Raw genomic sequence first — 21,100 nt, forward strand, 5'->3', positions numbered from 1 at the left:
GCACACAGCCATGCAATCTCCATAGACAAACATTGGCAGTAGAATGCCTTTACTGAAAAGCTCAGTGACTTTCAATGTGGCACCATCATAGGATGCCACCTTTCCAACAAGTCAGTTCGTCAAATTTCTGCCCTGCTAGAGCTGCCCCTGTCAACTGTAAGTGCTGTTATTGTGGAGTGGAAATGTCTAGGAGCTACAACGGCTCAGCCTCGAAGTGGTAGGCCCTTCAAGCTCACAGAACGGTACTCTGGAGCAGTGGAAACACGTTCTCTGGAGTGATGAATCACGCTTCACCATCTGGCAGTCCGACGGACTAATCTGGGTTTGGCAGATGCCAGGAGAACGCTACCTGCCCCAATGCATAGTGCCAACTGTAAAGTTTGGTTGAGGAATTATGGTCTGGGGCTGTTTTTCATAGTTCGAGCTAGGCCGCTTAGTTCCAGTGAAGGGAAATCTTAACGCTACAGCATACAATTACATTCTAGACAATTCTGTGCTTCCAACTTTGTGGCAACAGTTTGGGAAAGGCCCTTTCCTGTTTCAGCATGACAATGCTCCCGTACCACAAAGCGAGGTCCATACAGAAATTGTTTGTTTGACTGGCCTGCACAGAGCCCTGACCTCAACCCCATCGAACACCTTTGGAATGAGTTGGAACCCCGACTGCGAGTCATGCCTAATCACCCAACATCAGTGCCCGACCTCACTAATGCTCTTGTGGCTGAATGGAAGGATGTCCCCGCAGCAATGTTCCAACATCTAGTGGAAAGCCTTCCCAGAAGAGTGGAGTCTGTTGTAGCAGCGAAGTGGGGACCAACTCCATATTAATGGCCATGATCTTGGAATGAGATGTTCGACGAGCAGGTGTCCTCTGTAGCTCAGCTGGTACGTGGTCCTCTGTAGCTCAGCTGGTAGAGGACGGCGCTTGTAACGCCAAGGTAGTGGGTTCGATCCCCGGGACCACCCATACACAAAAAAACATGTATGCACACATGACTGTAAGTCGCTTTGGATAAAAGCGTCTGCTAAATGGCATATTATTATTATTATTATTATTATTAGTCTATCTGGACATACAGAGACTTTCTGGACTTCCCTTTGTCACTGCAATAACACTCTCCAGCTCCAACATCCTAACCAATAACAAGTTATTACTACTAATAAGTGGATTATGCAATTACAAACGGACTCATTATGCAACTAAAACGGGCTGAAGTCAAATAGTCTCCTACAGAATAATTGGCAAATATTGCACAATACAGGTGTGCAAAGCTCTTATGAGACTTACCCAAGAAGACTCACAACTGTAATCGCTTGCGAAGGTTTTTCTAACATGTACTGACTCAGGAGGTGAGTGCTTATCTAATTGAGGTATATTAGTGTTAGATTTTTCATTCATCTTTAAAAATATATATATAATTTGTCTTCCAATTTGACATTACAGAATATTTTGTGTAGATCATTGACAAAAAATTGCAATTAAATCCATTTTAATCCCACTTTGTAACGCAACAAAATGTGAAAAAAGTTAAAGGGGGTGTAGACTTTCTATAGGCACTGTAAGTGAGACCAATATGTCTTCTACATGGTCTTCCCCTTCAGCCCCAGTGATTCTAAATGAGCTGAACTGGACCCAGGCGCTGGAGAAGGTGTTTATGGAGAACAGTCAAGAGGATCCTTCCCTCCTGTGGCAGGCGTTTGGTAGCGCCACTGGGGTCACCCGCTACTACCCAGGTACATGATGTCCTTATTACAGGAATACAGGATGCCCTTATTACAGGAATACAGGATGCCCTTATTACAGTAATACATTATGTCCTTATTACAGGAATACATGATGCCCTTATTACAGTAATACAGGATGCCCTTATTACAGTAATACATTATGCCCTTATTATAGGAATACATTATGTCCTTATTACAGTAATACATTATGTCCTTATTACAGGAATACAGGATGCCCTTATTACAGGAATACAGGATGCCCTTATTACAGGAATACATGATGCCCTTATTACAGGAATACAGGATGCCCTTATTACAGGAATACATTATGTTCTTATTACAGGAATACATGATGTCCTTATTACAGGAATACATTATGTCCTTATTACAGGAATACATTATGCATTTATTACAGGAATACGTTATGTCCTTTTTACAGGAATACAGGATGCCCTTATTACAGGACATCCAGGATGCCCTTATTACAGGAATACAGGATGCCCTCATTACAGGAATACAGGATGCCGTTATTAAAGGAATAAATGATGCCCTTATTACAGGAATACAGGATGCCCTTATTACAGGACATACAGGATGCCCTTATTACAGGAATACAGGATGCCGTTATTAAAGGAATACATGATGCCCTTATTACAGGAATACAGGATGCCCTTATTACAGGAATACATTATGTTCTTATTACAGGAATACATGATGTCCTTATTACAGGAATATAGGATACCCTTATTACAGGAATACATTATGCTCTTATTACAGGAATACATTATGTCCTTATTACAGGAATACATGATGCATTTATTACAGGAATACGTTATGTCCTTTTTACAGGAATAAAGGATGCCCTTATTACAGGACATCCAGGATGCCCTTATTACAGGAATACAGGATGCCCTTATTACAGGAATACAGGATGCCCTTATTACAGGAATACAGGATGCCCTCATTACAGGAATACAGGATGCCCTTATTACAGGACATACAGGATGCCCTTATTACAGGAATACATGATGTCCTTATTACAGGAATACATTATGCCCTTATTATAGGAATACAGGATGCCCTTATTACAGGAATACATGATGCTCTTATTACAAGAATACATTATGTCCTTATTACAGGAATAAATGAGGCTCTTATTACAGGAATACAGGATGTCCTTATTACAGGAATACAGGATGTCCTTATTACAGGAATACAGGATGCCCTTATTACAGGAATACATGACGCTCTTATTACAGGAATACAGGATGATCTTATTACAGGACATACAGGATGTCCTTATTACAGGAATACATGATGCCCTTATACATGATGCCCTTATTACAGGAATACATGATGTTCTTATTAAAGGAATACAGGATGCCCTTATTACAGGAATACAGGATGCCATTTTTACAGGAATACAGGATGCCCTTATTACAGGAATACAGGATGCCCTTATTACAGGAATACAGGATGCCCTTTTTACAGGAATACATGATGTTGTTATTACAGGAATACAGGATGTCCTTATTAGAATTATAGGATCTCTTTGGTCTTTTCCTTCACGACAATGCAATATACTGTAAAGCAATACAAGTTTACTTGAATATGAATGGTTATATGGTTATATGAATGGTTGTAAATATGCTGGGTTGTAAAACTAAACTGTGTGCGTCCCAAATGGCACCCTATTCCCTTGATAGTGCAACATTTTTTATCAGGGCCCCTAGTAGTGCACTACAGTATATAGGGAATAGGGTACCATTTGGGATGCACTCACTGAGTCTCTAGCTATAAACCTGTGATTTATCTCAATATCCTATTATTTCTGGGCAACAATTAAGTACCTGACTGTGATTGTTTTCAATTAAAATTGTCAAAAATAAACTAAAATAGCTTTTTGGGAAAGAGCAATTTCTCAAGCAATACTTTTTTAGGACTGTCTGGTAGTGGAGTCGGGAGTTGAAAACTAGCTGTTATTGGCAGAGAGGTTTGGAACTCTCATTCTTATTGGTCTATAAACTATTTTACCGCCTTGAGATGTCACCAAGCAGGCCAAAACTCCATCCCACCAAAACAGGCTGAAATGTATTTTCAAACAGCTCTTACACTAGAAGGGCATTCTCATCATTTTCACAATTTCACAGTATTATTCCAACCTCATAGTGTGGAAATATATATAAAACACAGGAAAGTCAGGTTTTTGACTGCACTGGTCCTTTAAGCATCTACATTTACATTGACATTTTAGTCATTTAGCAGGCGCTCTTATCCAGAGCGCTTACTTAAAGGTTACAATAACTCAAAGGAAGGTAATACCACAAAACCTATGAAATGTAAATACAATATTAGTTCCATTGTCTTATATGTATCAAATATCATCGTCTGGTGGTAGACTGGTAGGGGCAAATAAAAACTGAAAGTAAAAATTCTGTATGTTTTTATTACCTTATCTGTAGCCACACCTTGGAGGGCCCCTGATAAGATCGACCTGTATGATGTGAGGAGAAGGCCTTGGTATGTGTTACCTATTCTGTTCTCTTTTAATAATTGATTTTGATGATGGTTGAAGAGTTCATTTTGAGGATTCTTATGATGAGCATTTGGGGATCTTCTCTTTCTTTTTCATAAGGTACATCCAAGGGGCCTCATCTCCCAAAGACATGATCATACTTGTTGATGTGTGAGTTCTCTAATTTAAGTTCCAATAACTTAGTTCCAAAATGACTGGTTACACTATAAGAGAGTGCAGTTTGTGTGTGTGTGTGTGTGTGTGTGTGTGTGTGTGTGTGTGTGTGTGTGTGTGTGTGTGTGTGTGTGTGAGAGATAGAGTGAGTGCTTGCGGCCAACTGGCCAGCCACATTATCACAGGGTCAAGAGCATGACAGTGACAACCAATGTCACATGATAAGCATCTACATGGGGAGTGTATTGCATCATGCAATTAGTGTGCATGCGTGCACGAGTGCATGTGTGTGTTTTTGCGTATGCGTGTGTGTCATGATACCTTTCCCCTGTCCCCCCTCAGGAGTGGCAGTGTGAGCGGCCTCACTTTGAAGCTGATCAAGGCATCAGTGATGGAGATGCTGGACACTCTGTCTGATGACGACTATGTCAACGTGGCCAGGGTGAGTGTGTCTGATAGTGTGGTAGTTACTGTAGTTACACCTGGGATTGACATTTCATTGGTTATGCATTTGTTTTTTTTGTAGAGTTCTATTTCATACTATTTTTCGATACATAGACATCAACATAAAACATGTTTCACAACCTTAAACAACACAATAATTACTCATATGAACGGTTATACATTTGTTAATAACCCATTTCCTCTTTCACTCACTGTCTTTATCTCTTGCGGTCTATCTAGCCTGCTCTCTCATAGTTGTTCCTCAATCCCACTTCTGCTCTGTCCTTCTCTCTCCTGTCCTGTTTCAGTTTAATGAAAAGGCAGAGGCAGTGGTCCCTTGCTTCAAACACCTGGTCCAGGCCAACGTTCGCAACAAGAAGATCTTCAAAGAGGCTGTGCAGATCATGCAAGCTAAAGGCACCACAGACTACAAGTCTGGTTTCCACTTTGCCTTCAATCAGCTACTAAACGTAAATGACTTAAAGCTCAACACTCTGAACGACCGCATTTTGTACAAGTGATGCCCAATTCTTTAGGGCTCCTACTATGAACTAGACAAGGACATTTCCCAAAGAAAATGTGTGTGCTTGCTATTTTGTGCTTTGAGCAAGCACATTAATGACATTTCATTAGAGATAACAGGCCAACCAGCAAAACATTTAAGAATGGCTCTCAAGGAGTAGACCATGTTGGGTATGGAATTGGGTGTACTTGTGGTTGTGGCTTGGTGGTATCAATGGCTTGGTTGCCAGATCCACTTCTGCTTTAGCCACCTCCCTTGTTGTTGTTATGCCAGACTAATACAGTATTATAAACCGGGTCCTGGATGCTGATTGGCTGAAACAGCATTTCAGCCGTGTGTATATCAGACGATATACCACGGGTATGACGCAAAAATACTTGTTTAATGTTTTATTTATATTGGTAACCAGTTTATAATAGTAATAAGGCACCTCAGGGGTTTGTGGTATATGGCCAATATATCACTTCCACTCGGGCTTTATTGCTTAAATATACTTTACAGTTACAGTATCAACCTTGCCTTCCTCTAAATCACGTACGCTTAATAACGCACCTGGAGATAAGAAAGATAAGAGAGTATAATGCCGTACGATTGCAAACAGCAGTAACTATACATTTGGTCAAAGTTGAGTTAAGACCGAAATCAGACTTTGTCGTAATGTTTTGTACACTCTGTGACGAGTACTGGGGATACGAAGAGGCAGGACGCAGACGCAGGAATCAACAATGTAAAGGTTTACTTAACACTGAGCAAGAGAACAACAAAGAGCAATACTGACATTAACAAAACATAATTCTAGGCATATAGATCCTAAGGGTAACTTATGAGACAAAGCATGAACAAAGAGATGCTTACTAGGCCAGAGGCCTAGAAGCCTAGGAAATGAGAATTGATCATACAACCTTCCTCCATGGACTGGAAACAGGATAAGAGAGAACAAAGGCATTTAATTCCATTTATAACATCTGCAGGTGTAACTCTTTCAACCCAAAACCAACCACCATTGACCAATCAAACGATACCAACTTTACCGTAACCTGACCACCAGGCCCAATCTGCACAGGGTGTGACAGCATCTAAAGGCTTGTGTGGGGGATGAGACCAATGTAAATATGACAGAATTCCAGAGACAACCATAATTTCCCTTTGCATAGAATAATTTAGAGTTCACCATGTATAGATACAAGTTACTACAGAGACCATACATCCATATAGAGAGCATCAGAGTTATCCTCAGTGAACAAGTTTCAGATAGATACCAAACATGGATACTATAGTATTATTCTATCACACATTCAATAGTCAGTCCTCTGTATTCTGTAACAGAGAGTATAACATTTTGTCCCCTCAGAGGGGGAATGTCTGACTAGTCCTTGGGCATTGTACTTTGTGCTTTCCTTGTGTTTGCCATGCGGACCCAGAGGTGATAGAGAGCACATAAATTAGGGCCTAGCCTACAATGGTAAGAGAGATAGCAAACAAAATATGTAAAACCAAGCTAACATAAAGCAAATGACAGTGTTCAAATTATAGTTATACAAAGTAATATATTTCTTAAGTATAAACATTTCCATGATGAAATAGTTCTTACCTTATGGCGAAAAAATGCTTGAAGGTTACTACAATAAAACATTCAAAACATAAAAAAATAACTACACCACCATTCAAAAGTTTGGGGTCACTTTTTTTGTCCATTAAAATAACATCAAATTGATCAGGAATACAGTGTAGACATTGTTAATGTTGTAAATGGCTATTGTAGCTGGAAACGGCTGATTTTTAATGGTGCTCTGTAGCTCAGCTGGTAGAGCACGGCGCTTGTAACGCCAAGGTAGTGGGTTCGATCCCCGGGACCACCCATACACAAAAATGTATGCATGCATGACTGTATGTCGCTTTGGATAAAAGCGTCTGCTAAATGGCATATCATATTATTATTATATTATAGGCGTACAGAGGCCCATTATCAGCAACCATCAGTCCTGTGTTTGCTAATCCAAGTTTATCATTTTAAAAGGCTAATTGAACATTAGAAAACCCTTTTGCAATTATGTTAGCACAGCTGAAACTGAAAACTGGCCTTCTTGAGACTAGTTGAGTATCTGGAGCATCAGCAATTGTGGTTCGATTACAGGCTCAAAATGGCCAGAAACAAATAACTATCTTCTGAAACTCGTCAGTCTATTCTTGTTCTGAGAAATGAAGGCTATTCCATGCGAGAAATTGCCAAGAAACTGAAGATCTCGTACAACGCTGTGTACTACTCCCTTCACAGAACAGCGCAAACTGGCTCCAACCAGAATAGAAAGAGGAGTGGGAGGCCCCGGTGCACAACTGAGCAAGAGGACAAATACATTAGAGTGTCTAGTTTGAGAAACAGACGCCTCACAGGTCCTCAACTGGCAGCTTCATTAAATAGTACCCGCATAACACCAGTCTCAACGTCAACAGTGAAGAGGCGACTCTGGAATGTTGACCTTCTAGGCAGAGTTGCAATGCAAAAGCCATATCTCAGACTGGCCAATAAAAACAAAAGATTAAGAAGGGCAAAAGAACACAGACACTGGAAAAAGGAAGATTGGGAAAGTGTTATGGACAGACGAATCGAAGTTTGAGGTGTTCGGATCACAAAGAAGAACATTTGTGAGACTCAGACCAAATGAAAAGATGCTGGAGGAGTGCTTGATGCCATCTGTCAAGCATGGTGGAGGCAATGTGATGGTCTGGGGGTGCTTTGGTGGTGGTAAAGTGGGAGATTTGTACAGGGTAAAAGGGATCTTGAAGAAGGAAGGCAACACTCCATTTTGCAATGCCATGCCATACCCTGTGGACGGGCGCTTGATTGGAGCCAATTTCCTCCTACAACAGGACAATGACCCAAAGCACAGCTCCAAACTATGCAATAACTATTTAGGGAAGAAGCAGTCAGCTGGTATTCTGTCTATAATGGAGTGGCTAGCACAGTCACCGGATCTCAACCCTATTGAGCTGTTGTGGGAGCAGCTTGACCATGTGGTACGTAAGAAGTGCCCATCAAGCCAATCCAACTTGTGGGAGGTGCTTCAGGAAGCATGGGGTGAAATATCTTCAGATTACCTCAACAAATTGACAACTAGAATGCCAAAGGTCTGCAAGGCTGTAATTGCTGCAAATGGAGGATTCTTTGACGAAAGCAAAGTTTAATGGACACAATTATTATTTATATTAAAAATAATTATTTCTAACCTCGTCAATGACTACATTTCCTATTCATTTTGCTATATTTCCTATTCAAACTCATTTCATGTATGTTTTCATGGAGAACAAGGAAATGTCTAAGTGACCCCAAACTTTTGAACGGTAGTGTACATAACACCATTAAATAAAGTTGGAGTGTAGTTAGAACTCTCAAACTGTTTCCATCAAACAGAAAAACAACAAGTTGGATAAACGCATTTAGATTGTAGATACTGTGCTTTGCCTTTGCATTACTCATATATACTGAACATAAATATAACCGCAACATGTAAAGTTTTGGTCCCATGTTTCATGAGCTGAAATAAAATATCCCAGAAATGTTCCATATGCACAAAAAGCTTATTTCTCCCAAATGTGTTGCACAAATTTGTTTACATCCCTGTTAGTGAGCATTTCTCCTTTGCCAAAATAATCCATCCACCTGACAGGTGTGGCATATCAAGAAGCTGATTAAACAGCATGATCATTACACAAGTGCACCTTGTTCTGGGGACAATAAAAGGCCACTCTAAAATGTGCAGTTTTGTCACAAAACCCAATGCCACAGACGTCTCAAGTTTTGAGGGAGCATGCAATTGGAATGCTGACTGCAGGAATGTCCACCAAGGCTGTTGCCATAGAATTTAAAGTTCATTTCTCTACCATAAGCCGCCTCCAACATCGTTTTAGATAATTTGTCAGTATGTCCAACCGGCCTCACTACCGCAGACCACGTGTACCACGCCAGCCCAGGACTTCCACATCCGGCTTCTTCACCTGCAGGATCGTCTGAGACCAGCCACCCAGACAACTGATGAAACTGTGGAGTATTTCTGTCTGTAATAAAGCCCTTTTGTGGGGAAAAACTCATTATGATTGGCTCAGCCTGGCTCCCCGGTGGGTGGGTGGGTGGGCCCTCCCGGGTGGGCCCTCCCGTGGGCCCTCCCTCCCAGGCCCACCCATGCCTGTGCCTCTTCCCAGTCATGTGAATTCCATAGATTAGGGCCTAATACATTTATTTCAATTGACTGATTTCCTTATATGAACTGTAACTCGGTAAAATCGTTGAAATTGTTGCATGTTGCGTTCATATTTTTGTTCAGTATAGTTGTTTAAGGTCATACAAAGGCAGAGTGCAGCATCTGCATTTTAGGGGTCATAAGTCAAATCAGTGGGCATGATTGATATGCATAAAACATTACTTCATAATAAGATAATACATCAGTGCATTATCACTTATCTTCCTACAACATACTGTATTTGGCTGGAAAGCAAAAAAACTTGAAAGCATTTTTCTCAGTTTCACTGTTTGCATAGTTACTGCCCTTTGCCTTGAAGGGCAGCATAGTGAAAGCCATATCAGGGGAACAGCTCATCTTATTCCCTATACAGTGCACTACTTTTGACCAGAGCCCTATTGGAAATAGGGTGCCATTTGGGACATAGACAGTGTCCCCTCTTGCCTGCTTTATTCATCACATACTAACTTTCTGTATTAATCATTCACTTGCTGTGTTTTGTATTAATGTTAGCACACACTGTCTTTCTGTTTCTCTTTCTCTTTGTGTTTTTAGAAGACGAATGTCCCGCGAGCTCACTGCAATAAAATAATCATGCTGTTCACGGATGGAGGAGAGGATCGAGCTCAGGACATCTTTGAGCAGTACAACTGGCCCAACAAGACGGTGCGTTTCTCAGAAACTAAACACACACACAAAACACATAAGCTGACATTTCAATCACTATTTCATTGGTAACTTCATTCTTCCTTATTCATTGATGACTTCATTCTTGGAATCCATAAATGCGCCACTAGGGTTGAAAAAATTCCTCCTACTTATTTCCTGATTACAGGAATCTTCCAACTGGAATTTCTGGTCAAAGGATACCACAATGGATATCACACTTGGCTGTGTATCTCCGTGTTAATGATCCTGAATAAAGATGAATGGGTTATTTGAATTCTCTTTCTCCTAAGGTGCGGGTCTTTACATTCTCTGTGGGGCAGCACAACTATGATGTCACACCCTTGCAGTGGATTGCGTGTGCCAATAAAGGTGAGTGGGATCAGTGCAGGGGCTATTTTGTCTAACACGCATCAGTGAAGATCCCTCTTAACTTGTCCAAAAATAGATGCAGTAGGGGGTTGTAACAAAATGGCAGTTTTCATTTCCTTGTGCCCTAATAAACATGACACTTGTCTGCTTAAGAGAAGTTACTGTAGTCTTTCAGTTTATAACCCCTAGCCTAGGTTATAAGCGCTTGATACACAACCTCCATCTTCACTCTCCCTCATCTGTGCCATAATTGTGAGCTCTGTTTCTCACCTATCTCTCTTGTTACCCCCCTCTCTCTCTCTCTCTCTCTCTCTCTCTCTCTCTCTCTCTCTCTCTCTCTCTCTCTCTCCTCTCCCTCTAGGTTTCTATTTTGAGATCCGCTCCATCTGTGCCATACGGATTAACACCCAGGTGGGTTTGTCTAGTGCCTCTTACACAGCTGATCCTGGGTCAGCCAGTTCTCCTCCTGGCACTGCTTCCTACTTCCTAGAATTGTTGTTGTTTATTGGAAACTGACTCTAATGTAGCGTATATATTATTACCCTGAGGTTATTACTGTGAAGTGTTTCCACTTACAGCCTGACAGGAAAATATATAAAGTTGGACAAATTTTACTGAGCATCTTTCCATCAGCAATAGCACGTAGTCATTTGAAATACCTTTCCGTTTCCTGTGTAACATCAGTGTGTGTGCGTCCCAAATGGCACCCTATTCTCTACATAGTGCACTACTTTTAACCAGAGCCCTATGTGCCCTGGTCAAAGGTATTGCACTATAAAGGGAATACAGTGCCATTTGGGACTGTTTGCTATTCCTGTGTGTTGTTACCAGGAGTACCTGGATGTGCTGGGCCGCCCCATGGTCCTGGCAGGCAGCCGTGCCAAGCAGGTTCAGTGGACCAACGTCTATCAGGATGCCTTGGTGAGGTCACCTGGCTCAGAACATTCAGCTACACTACCAGTCAAAAGTTTGGACACACCTACACATTCAAGGGTTTTTCTTTATTTTTACTATTTTTTACATTGTAGAATAATAGTGAAGACATCAAAACTATGAAATAACACATATGGAAACATGTAGTAAACAAAATAGTGTTAAACAAAACAAAATATATTTTATATTTGAGATTCTTAAAATAGCCACCCTTTGCCTTTATGACAGCTTTGCCCACTCTTGGCATTGTCTCAACCAGCTTCACCTGGAATGCTTTTCCAACAGTCTTGAAGGAGTTCCCACATATGCTGAGCACTTGTTGGCTACTTTTCCCTTCACTCTGCGGTCCGACTCATCCCAAACTATCTCAATTGGGTTGAGGTCAGGGGATTATGGAGGCCAGGTCATCTGATGCAGCACTCCATCACTCTCCTTCTTGGTCAAATATCCCTTACACAGCCTGGAGGTGTGTTGGGTCATTGTCCTGTTGAAAAACAAATGATAGTCCCACTAAGCCCAAACCAGATGGGATGGCGTATCGCTGTAGAATGCTGTGGTAGCCATGCTGGTTAAGTGTGCCTTGAATTCTAAATAAATCACAGACAGTGTCACCAGCAAAGCACCCCCACACCATAACACCTCCTCCTCCATGCTTTACGGTGAGAAATACACACACGGAAATCATCCGTTCACCCACACCGCGTCTAACAAAGACACGGCGGTTGGAACCTAAAATCTCCAATTTGGACTCCAGACCAAAGGACAAATTTCCACCGGTCTAATGTCCATTGCTCATGTTTCTTGGCCCAAGCAGGTCTCTTCTTCTTATTGGTGTCCTTTAGGAGTGGTTTCTTTGCAGCAATTCGACTGTGATGGCCTGATTCACACAGTCCCCTTTGAATAGTTGATGTTAAGATGTGTCTGTTACTTGAACTCTGTGAATAATTTATTTGGGCTGCAATTTCTGAGGCTGGTAACTCTAATGAACTTATTCTCTGCAGCAGAGGTAACTCTGGGTCTTCCATTCCTGTGGTGGTCCTCATTAGAGCCAGTTTCATCATAGCGCTTGATGGTTTTTGCGACTGCGCTTGAAGAAACTTTCAAAGTTCTTCAAATGTTCCGTATTGACTGACCTTCATGTCTTAAAGTAATGATGGACTGTTGTTTCTCTTTGCTTATTTGAGCTGTTCTTGCCATAATATGGACTTGATCTTTTACCAAATAGGGCTATCTTCTGTATACCCCCTACCTTGTCACAACACAACTGATTGGATCAAATGCATTAAGAAGGAAAGAAATTCCACAAATTAACTTTTAAGAAGGCACACCTGTTCATTGAAATGCATTCCAGGTGACTACCTCATGAAGCTGGTTGAAAGAATGCCAAGAGTGTGCAAAGCTGTCATCAAGGAAAAGGGTGGCTATTTGAAGAATCTCAAATATAAAATATATTTTGATTTGTTTAACACTTTTTTGGTTACTACATGATTCCATATGTGTTATTTCATAGTTGTGATGTCTTCACTATTATTCTACAATGTCGAAAATAGTAAAAAAGAAAGAAAGAAAAACCATTGAATGAGTAGGTGTGTCCAAACTTTTGACTGGTGCTGTATATCTAATCTATAGCCTGAATGCCAGTCATTTCAGTCAGTCACTGTTTGGTATGACGATGAGTGACAAGGAGTTGGCATGATAGCACAAACAGACTGGCACTCAGGCTAATTCATCTACATTGGACTTAAAGGGCGACTGCACTTCATGCTTTGGCCACATTTTTCATCAATCTCATTAACAAACGAGAGTTGTCTTGGGGGTGTGGTTTGAGGTGGGTGTTTCATGGGTTTGTCTTTGCCAGTCAATCACAACAAACAAGGAAAGTAGCTAGCCAGTTCGAGTTGAAACATTATTGAATGCAAGCTGGCAACATGCATCAAACATGCTGTCAGGTTTGCCTAATTATGAGCTAGCTAGCTAATGTTAGCTGGTAGGGATAAAACCTTTCTTCAGGTGCAACATTAGCTATGCAAATCTTCCTCTCACATTACACATTAGTGAGAGTCTATGTATTTAGCTAGTTACATCACAGTATCATAGCCTAGTATCATAGTGGCATAGCCTATCAAATAATGACATGTAGCTGTTTGACGGTTGACAGCCCAAGTAGAAACTAGTCAGATGTAATCCATATCCTGGCCATCTGCCCAAGATTGTTGAATAACTTTCTGGAAGCCCATTTTCTCTAGAGTGGCTATTTCCCAAGCAAGGGAAAATACTAACCACACGTCTTGTCTGGGAAAGAGGTTCCAGTTGGCGAGTTCGTTTTGCGCAGTGGTGGAAAAAGTACCCAATTGTCATACATTAGTAAAAGTAAAAATACCTTGATAGAAAATGACTCAAGTAGAAGTGAATGTCACCCAGCAAAATACTACTTGAGTAAAAGTATAAAAGTAATTGGTTTAAAATATACTTAAGTATCAAAAGTAAATGTAATTGCTAAAATATACTTAAGTATCAAAAGTAAAAGTAGAAATCATTTCACATTCTTTATATTAAGCAAACCAGACTGCACCATTTTCTTGTTCTTTTCATATACGGATAGCCAGGGGCACGCTCCAACTCTCAGACATCATTTACAAATGAGGCATTTTTGTTTAGTGAGTCCGTCAGATCAGAGGCAGTAGGGATGACCAGGGATGTTCTCTTGATAAGTGCGTGAATTGGACCATTTTCCTGTCCTGCTAAGCATTCGAAATGTAATAAGTACTTTTGGGTGTCAGGGAAAATATATGGAGTAAAAAGTACATTAGTTTATTTTGGAATGTAGTGCAGTAAAAGTAGAAGTTGTCAAAAATAGAAAAAGTAAAGTACAAAAACGGCTTAAGTAGTACTTTAAAGTATTTTTACTTAAGTACTTTACACCACTGGTTTTGAGTGCCCCGGGTGGGCGGGGTTTGCTCATTTTCGACCATTCCATTGGTCCTCCTAAGGAGAGGTCTCCGTCCACCCAGGGCACCGGGCCATGCAAAGCGAACTCGCCCAGTCTTTACCCCAAAAATATGGTTCCACCATGTGTTAATAGGCAAAAGGAGGCATGAATTGTTGACATAATTGTAATCCAAACCAAACCCTCAAGTCATGACACAGTCACTTATCAAACTCCATTTTGGTCGAGACTGACTTTATAACCAAAATTATCCTATTTACACTTTGTAGTCAATTTTGCCACTATAATGAATGTTTCTGACTCATATCGATGCCACATAGGCTGTTTAAAACCAGAGAAGTTGGTTCTAAGGAGCAGTTGACCTTACAGTATAGACACACGGTCCACTGACAGAGACATACCATTGAGTGCTCTGTAGGTGGATGATAATAATATATCCACATCTGATTTCTAAGTTCCATAAGCATTACAATCTCCTGTAATCATATAGTGAGGTGCCATTGCACAATGTAGACACATTGGGGCAGTTTCCCAGACACAAATTAAGCCTAGGCCTGGATTATATGATGTGTTCTGTTGGTAGTGTGGGAGAGGACTATTAGGGAAAACACTTAACGTTTTGTTCTTCTGTTTGTCTTGTTTCTTTATAGGGTCTGGGACTGGTTTTTACTGGAACCATGCCTGTTTTTAATCTCACCGTGGATGGAAACTCACAGGTGCAGTCATTTAAAACAGTTCACGTTGACCAATGGCAATCTTTCTTTAATAAATCACAATTTCTTGAGGTTTTGTTTACTGGTTGCTTTCTCCACAGAATCAGCTCATATTAGGTGTCATGGGGGTGGACGTGCATCTGGACGAAATCAAAAAGCTGACACCACGATACAACGTCAGTATACCGCATCATATCTTACTTCACACACACTTGCATGCACACAAGTAATAATTTATTCTATGCTCCGTAACTTTGCAGCTTGGAGCCAATGGGTACATATACGCCATCGACCCAAATGGATACCTTCTCCTGCATCCAAACCTTCACCCAAAAGTGATGTATACCAAATTCCCCCACTGAAAGATCACTGTGCAGTTTATAGGGAGTATTGTAAATAGATTGTAGATTGTACATTTTTATTTGATACAAAGTGAATGTTGTTGGATGTAGGTTAGATATAGAACCTAGTGTGTACTGCTTATTGCATGTCATTCCAATTAGCTAAGATAAGATTGTCAGTGCATGTATTCAACTGAAAATAGAATACAACTGAGATTTATTCAACTGAATGTGTTACTGTAAAACATGGGGATGCTGTGATATCCCTAATGTGACTGGTGCTTTTCCGCAACAGCTGCTCGACCTACCAGAGCCTGTAACACTTGACTTCCTGGATGCTGAGGTGGAGGATAGCTCCAAACAGGAAGTGAGTATAATAGCATGCACTGTGCCATATACTATATACACTGAGTATACTTAAGCAATAAGGCACGAGGGGGTGTGGTATATGGAAAATATACCACGGCTAAGGGCTGCTCTTAGGGACGAGGCAATGCGGAGTGCCAGGATACAGCCCTTAGCCGTGGTATATTGGCCATATACCACAAACCCCCGAGGTGCCTTATTGCTATTATAAACTGGTTACCAACGTAATTAGAGCAGTAAAAATAAATGTTTTGTCATACCCGTGGTATACCAGATATACCAGCCATGGTATATTGGCCATATAACACAAACCCCTGAGGTGCCTTATTGCTATTATAAACTGGTTACCAACGTAATTAGAGCAGTAAAAATAAATGTTTTGTCATACCCGTGGTATACCAGATATACCAGCCGTGGTATATTGGCCATATAACACAAACCCCTGAGGTGCCTTATTGCTATTATAAACTGGTTATCAACGTAATTAGAACAGTAAAAATAAATGTTTTGTCATACCCGTGGTATACTTGATATACCACGGCGGTCAGCCAATCAGCATTCAGGGCTCGAACCACCCAGTTTATAAAAAACATTAAGAACACCTGGGCCCAGATTCACAAAACACTTCTTAAGCAAAAACATAAGAAGCTTCTTAAGAAAAAAAATAAAAAGTTCATAAGATAGTTCGTAAGTGCGATTCCTCAACAATATCTTAAGATTAAATGATTTTCTTAAGAACTTCTCAAATATCTTCTTACCAATCTTCTTAAGATGTTTGTTGCTAGGCAACCGATTTAGTTAGCTATCTAGCTAGCAATGGCAATCATGTTAGCATATTTCCTACTGAGATTACTGTTCTAAAATGTTCTTGGGTTTAAAAGAATCAATAATGAAACTTTCAGATGAAGTTTGTGAGTGAATAAACATGTTCAATTGCTTTCATTAGCTTATTCTCTCACTGCCCTGAGTTTAAGACAAGGGTTCAGCTATCTTGGAATTAAGAACAAATACAAAAAATGTATATTCTAGAATCAAACTTTTTGCTTAAGGAGAAACAAGAAATAGTGCAAGAACATTTCCAATAACCTTTTTGAGGAATAGCAACTTTGCTTAACTTTCTTCATAAGTCTATAGTTAAGGGAAAAATGGCAGTTAAGAAGAAATATCTTCTTAAGAAGGTTTTGTGAATCTGGGCCCAGGTGAATCCAGGTGAAAGCTATGATCCCTTATTGGTGTCACTTGTTAAATCCACTTCAATCAGTGTAGATGAAGGGGAGGAGACAGGTTAAAGAAGGATTTTTAAGCCTTGAGACGCTGCTGGGTTTTTCACACTCAACAGTTTCCCGTGTGTATCAAGAATGGTCCACCACCCAAAGGACATCCAGCCAACTTGACACAACTGTGGGAAGCATTGGCGTCAACATAGACCAGCATCTCTTTCGAACGCTTTCGACACATTGTAGAGTCCATGCCCGACGAATTGAGGGTGTTCTGAAGGCAAAAGGGTTGGGGGGGTGCAACTCAATATTAGGGTGGTGTTCCTAATGTTTGGTATACTCAGTGCATAGCTTTCATATAAATCATGCATTTATGCCAATGGGAAATCTGTGTGAGAATGTGTAATGCATATATTAGGCTTGGGTGGGGGACTCAGGTGCAGAGACGGACACGCGGACAACGAGGGTGAATTATGATGTAGTTTATTCAGCGTGTTATGGTAGAGAGAAGCAGTACAGGGTGGAGTAGCTTCAGGCCGGGGTAGGAGCTGAGTAGGGTGGAGAGCCAGTAGTCCTGAGGGCTGGATGACGAGGATATCAGACAACAGAGCAGGTTGCGGCGTGGGAATGGCAGGCAGGCAGGCAGCAGGAACAGACGAGATCACAGGTAGTGTAGGAACGAACTGGCGCTGGAGAGGTGTCCAGCCCGGGTAGATAACTGCTGGTTGATTGTTGACAATTAGCTGCAGCTGGGTGTAACTGATCTTGTGAGAGAATGGCCACGCCCCTGACCTAGATCCTCTGACTGGACTGCACAGCAGGGGAGACAGACACAAACAACACACACAGGGAAAAAGGGAAAGGAAAACCAGCAGGAACAGGACCAACAGTGCCGGACCGTAACAGTACCCCCCCTCAACGGGCGCCACCCGGCGACCCACCCGGCTTGTCAGGGTGGTCCCTATGGAAGTCAGCCACCAGCTGCGGATCCAGTATAAATCGTCGGGAATCCAGGATCTCTCCTCGGGACCGTATCCCTCCCAGTCCACCAGGTACTGAAACCCTCTACCACGCCTCCGGACGTCCAGCAGTCTCCGCACCGTGTAGGCTGGATGGTGCAGCCAATACCGCGGTGGCGGAGGGGGATCCACAGGCGGACACAAAGGGCTGGAGGAGACCAGCTTCAGCTGGGACACGTGAAATGTAGGATGGACTCTCATGGCCTGGGGAAGCTTCAACCGAACAGCCGAAGGGTTGATGATGGAGTCGATCTCGAAAGGACCCAAATACCGGGGCGACAGCTTACGGGAGTCAGTGCGCAGGGGGATGTCGCTGGAGGAGAGCCAGACTCGCTGACCAGGCTGGAACTGGGGAGCGACTACCCTGTGCCTGTCCGCCACCCTCTTGTTACGCTCTGCTGTCCGTAGAAGAGCCTCACGGGTGTCCACCCACACCTTGCGGCAGCGACGAAGGTTATCCTGAACTGACGGGGACGGCTAACTCCCTTTCCTGAGACGGGAACAATGGCGGTTGGTACCCCACAGCCGCCTCAAATGGTGAGAGGCCGGTGGCAGATGAGGTGAGGGAATTGTGGGCATATTCGACCCACGGGAGATGTTTGGCCCAGGTGGACGGGTTCTGGGATGTCACACAGCGTAGAGCAGCCTCCAGGTCCTGATTGGTCCTCTCAGTCTGGCCATTGGACTGGGGATGGAAACCTGATGAGAGACTGACAGTGGCACCCAGAGCCGAACAAAACTCCTTCCATACCCGAGAAATGAACTGTGGACCTCTATCGGACACTATGTCCACAGGTATTCCATGGGGACGGAATACATGTAGGACAAAGAGGTCGGCTGTCTCACTGGCAGATGGTAATTTTGGTAATGCAACAAAATGGGCAGATTTAGAGAATCTGTCCACGATGGTGAGTATGGTGTCATTACCCTCAGACATAGGAAGTCCAGTGACGAAGTCCAAGCCCACGTGAGACCAAGGACGACTCGGGACTGGGAGAGGGCCGCAGCAGGCCCGAAGGAGCCCTGTGGGAAGCCTTATTTTGGGCACAGATGGAACAGGCCGCCCCGCACGTACTCCCGGACGTCAGCCTCGGCGGATGGCCACCAAAAGTGCCTCTTCAGTAGCGACAGTGTACGGTTCATACCAGGGTGGCAGGGAAGCGTGAGGTGTGGATCCAGTTGAGCACTTGCGGCCGCACGGCTGCGGGAACATAGAGAAGGTCGGGGGGCCATCGGCCGGTCAGGTTCCAACTCTTGTGCCGATCGGACGAGGGACTCGATTTCCCAGTGAACCGCCGCCACCAAACAGGAAGCGGGCAGAACAGATTCAGGATTGCTGGAGTCTTCATTGTCTGTAAACTGGCGAGAGAGAGCATCAGGCTTGACATTACGTGTGCCAGGACGATATGTTAAAATAAACTTGAACCTGCTGAAGAACAGAGCCCATCTGGCCTGACGGGAGTTCAGCCTCTTGGACGACTGGATGTAAGCCAGGTTCTTGTGGTCTGTCCAGACTATGAAGGGTTGCTCAGCTCCGTCTAGCCAGTGCCTCCACTCCTCCAACGCCAACTTGACAGCAAGCAACTCCCGGTTACCCACGTCGTAGTTCTTCTCAGCAGGGGTCAATCTCCTGGAGAAGAAGGCCACAGGATGGAGCTTCTGGTCCGTGGGGGAACGTTGTGACAGGACAGCCCCCACCCCCGAATCAGAGGCGTCCACTTCCACAATAAACTGCAAACTAGTGTCTGGATGAATAAGAACAGGTGAGGTGGTGAACAGTTCCTTCAATGTACTCACGGCTGACTCGGCCTCAGGCGTCCACAGGAATGGCACCTTAGGGGAGGTGAGCTTGGTCAGGGGGCAACCACTCGGCTGAAACCCCTGATGAAGCGGCGGTAGAAGTTGGCGAAGCCCAGGAAGCGTTGTAGCTGCTTCCGAGACGTGGGTGTGGGCCACTCCACAACCGCTCTGATCTTGTCAGGGTCTGGTGACACTTGTCCCCGCTCGATAATAAAGCCCAAAAAGGGGACGGACTGCCGGTGGAACTCACATTTTTCTGCTTTCACATACAGTTTGTTTTCCATGAGGCGTTGGAGAACCAGACGGACGTGGGAGACGTGTTCATCCTGTGACTTAGAAAATATTAGAATGTCATCCAAATAGACAAACACAAAAGCGGTGTAGAAAATCCCTCAACACATCGTTAACCATGGCCTGAAACACTGCTGGGGCGTTAGTGAGACCGAATGGCATGACTAGGTATTCAAAGTGTCCGAGAGGGGTATTGAACCCAGTTTTCCATTCATCTCCCCGCCTGATCCTAACGAGGTGGTAAGCGTTACGTAGGTCGAGTTTGGTAAACACAGTGGCACCATGAAGGGGTTCAAATGCTGAGTTGATGAGAGGCAGGGGGTATGTATTTCTGACTGTGATGTTATTTAGTCCTCTGTAGTCAATGCAGGGGCGTAAGGTTTTGTCCTTCTTCTCTACAAAAAAAGAACCCAGCTCCAACAGCGGAAGATGAGGGACGAATGATGCCAGAGGTTAGGGAGTCGCCTATGTAGGTTTCCATAGCTTCTCTCTCAGGCGGGACAGATTGAAAAGCCGACTGGACGGCAAAGGGGGCTCCAGGCAGTAACTCAATAGCGCAATCGTATGGCCTATGAGGTGGTAATGAAAGTGCCTTGGACTTACTGAATACCTCGGCCAGGTCCAGGTACTCCTCAGGGACTGAAGAGAGGTCTGGGGTTTTGACAGGGAAGCAGGGGAGCCGACCGAGGCGGAATAGCCGACCCAAGGCAAACAGAATGGCAGTGAGTGCTCCAACTGTGTATCTTGTGGTTTTGCCAGTCAATATGGGGGGTTGTGAAGGCTAAGCCAAGGGAAACCGAGGATAAGGGGGAGGCCGAG

General features: G+C 43.0%; 1 protein-coding gene across 1 annotated transcript in view; it reads left to right on the forward strand.

Moving 5' to 3' along the window:
- The window catches only part of LOC121565811 (voltage-dependent calcium channel subunit alpha-2/delta-2-like), an 81,043-nt gene that overhangs the window by 38,670 nt on the left and 21,273 nt on the right, over positions 1–21,100 (forward strand). Inside the window, exons 6-18 of the mRNA XM_045223320.1 lie at positions 1,603–1,734; positions 4,188–4,245; positions 4,361–4,411; positions 4,757–4,856; positions 5,167–5,328; positions 10,172–10,282; positions 10,576–10,654; positions 11,016–11,065; positions 11,486–11,575; positions 15,185–15,250; positions 15,349–15,423; positions 15,508–15,582; positions 15,884–15,955. Coding sequence (XP_045079255.1) covers positions 1,603–1,734; positions 4,188–4,245; positions 4,361–4,411; positions 4,757–4,856; positions 5,167–5,328; positions 10,172–10,282; positions 10,576–10,654; positions 11,016–11,065; positions 11,486–11,575; positions 15,185–15,250; positions 15,349–15,423; positions 15,508–15,582; positions 15,884–15,955 — 1,121 coding nt within the window. The remainder of the gene's footprint in view (positions 1–1,602; positions 1,735–4,187; positions 4,246–4,360; positions 4,412–4,756; positions 4,857–5,166; positions 5,329–10,171; positions 10,283–10,575; positions 10,655–11,015; positions 11,066–11,485; positions 11,576–15,184; positions 15,251–15,348; positions 15,424–15,507; positions 15,583–15,883; positions 15,956–21,100) is intronic.

Source organism: Coregonus clupeaformis, chromosome 10 (genome assembly GCF_020615455.1).
Source record: "Coregonus clupeaformis isolate EN_2021a chromosome 10, ASM2061545v1, whole genome shotgun sequence".
NCBI classification, from domain to species: domain Eukaryota; kingdom Metazoa; phylum Chordata; class Actinopteri; order Salmoniformes; family Salmonidae; genus Coregonus; species Coregonus clupeaformis.